We start from the raw sequence: 1418 nt of genomic DNA on the forward strand, positions 1-1418 counted from the left end.
ACTGGTGGTGGCTGGAGGTGAGGAGATAGTCTCTGTGTGAGTGGTCCTGGCACTGCTTTCAGACATGGAAGAAGAGAATGAATGTGTCGTTGGAAAGCTTGTCAGGAGAGACCTTGATGGAGTGTTCTCCGTACTTGTGAAAGTTGGTCTCCCACTGGGAGTGGTGGCAGAGGTCATGCTGACAAAGATTGAGGTTTCTGTATTCTGGACAGTGGGAGATGTGGGAATGACAGTTGAGGGAATTGCAGACATACTGGAGAAGGTGTACCCTGAGGTAAGGTCTGTCATCATAGGTAATGAACCAGTGATGCCCCCAGATAAGGAAGTGGTGGTCTTTGGTTGTGAGGCAGGGATACTTGTATTCAGTGTAGGTGGGGTCATGGATATAGACATCACCGTGGTACCCAAGGTAGTGGGAAATGAGGTGATGGCAGTTGTGTATGTGTTGGCTGTGGAGTAGATGGTTGTAGAAATGGAGCTGGTGGTAGTATGTGAGGTGGTCTCGGTGGCACTTGTTACCAAGTTTGTGGTAGGTCTTTTGGTTGTTTCTGTGGTTGAAATTGAAGGAGAGTTGGGGGGAAGAGAGATGGCATTAGATGATGTCTCTGTCATAGTGGTGGGATAAGTGATCTTGGTCGTGGAGTTTGTAACAGGACCAGTCAGAGAATTAGGGTAGGTGGTCTCAGATGTAGGCTTAGATGAGGCATTTGGTCTGGGGAGTGTAGTTATCAAGCTAGATGGAGAGATTGTGTCTGTGGTGCCACTGGTGATTGCTTCCGTGCTTGGGACAGGTGTGGAAGACAGAATCTTACTGGTCAGTGATGTAAAAGAATTGGTTTTTGTGGGAGGAGAGGTCATAGTTGTCATAGAAGTCACTGTATTTGTGGGAGTGATTGCAGAAGTGATGGGGGTAGTAGAAGTCATTGGTGTCATGAGAGACTCTCTGGACGTGTTCGTGGTAGGAGTCAGTGTGATGGTCTCAGGGAATGTGGCTGTAGAGCTGATCAAGGTGGTCTGACCTGTGCCTGTAGTTGCTACACTGGATGAAGGTGGTTCCATGGTTGCAGATGTCCTGAATGATGTGGTGGAAGTGGGTCCCGGGGTGGATTCAGCTGTTGTGTGGAGTGTACTGGTGATGGTTGGAAGTGAGGAGATGCTCTCCATGTCAGTGGTCAAGTCACTGCTGACAGACGTGGAAGAGGAAAATGGGTATGTCACTGGAAAGCTTGTCAGGGCTGAACTTCTCAAGGTCTTCGTTGTACTTATGAGTGTCGTTCTCCCAGTGGGACTGATAGCAGCGGTTGTAGTCACAGGGGTTGAGGTTTCTGTATTCTGGATGTTGGGGGAAGATGGAATGACACTTGCAGACATTGCTGAGGAACTGGAAACAGTGAATGTTGAGGTGAGGTCTGTTGCTG

At 48.7% G+C, this 1418-nt stretch overlaps 1 protein-coding gene across 1 annotated transcript; it reads right to left on the bottom strand.

Moving 5' to 3' along the window:
- Nucleotides 1-3: 3 nt before the first annotated feature.
- LOC116465923 (mucin-3A-like) lies at nt 4-1413 on the bottom strand (the record flags this gene model as incomplete). The annotated part of the gene is made up of 1 exon (XM_032148825.1): nt 4-1413. A coding segment is annotated over one exon (1410 nt), but the record flags the coding sequence as incomplete, so codon positions are not given.
- Between the last annotated feature and the right edge of the window lie 5 nt (nt 1414-1418).

Source organism: Hylobates moloch, unplaced genomic scaffold (genome assembly GCF_009828535.3).
Source record: "Hylobates moloch isolate HMO894 unplaced genomic scaffold, HMol_V3 SCAFFOLD_14517, whole genome shotgun sequence".
Classification (NCBI taxonomy): Eukaryota; Metazoa; Chordata; class Mammalia; order Primates; family Hylobatidae; genus Hylobates; species Hylobates moloch.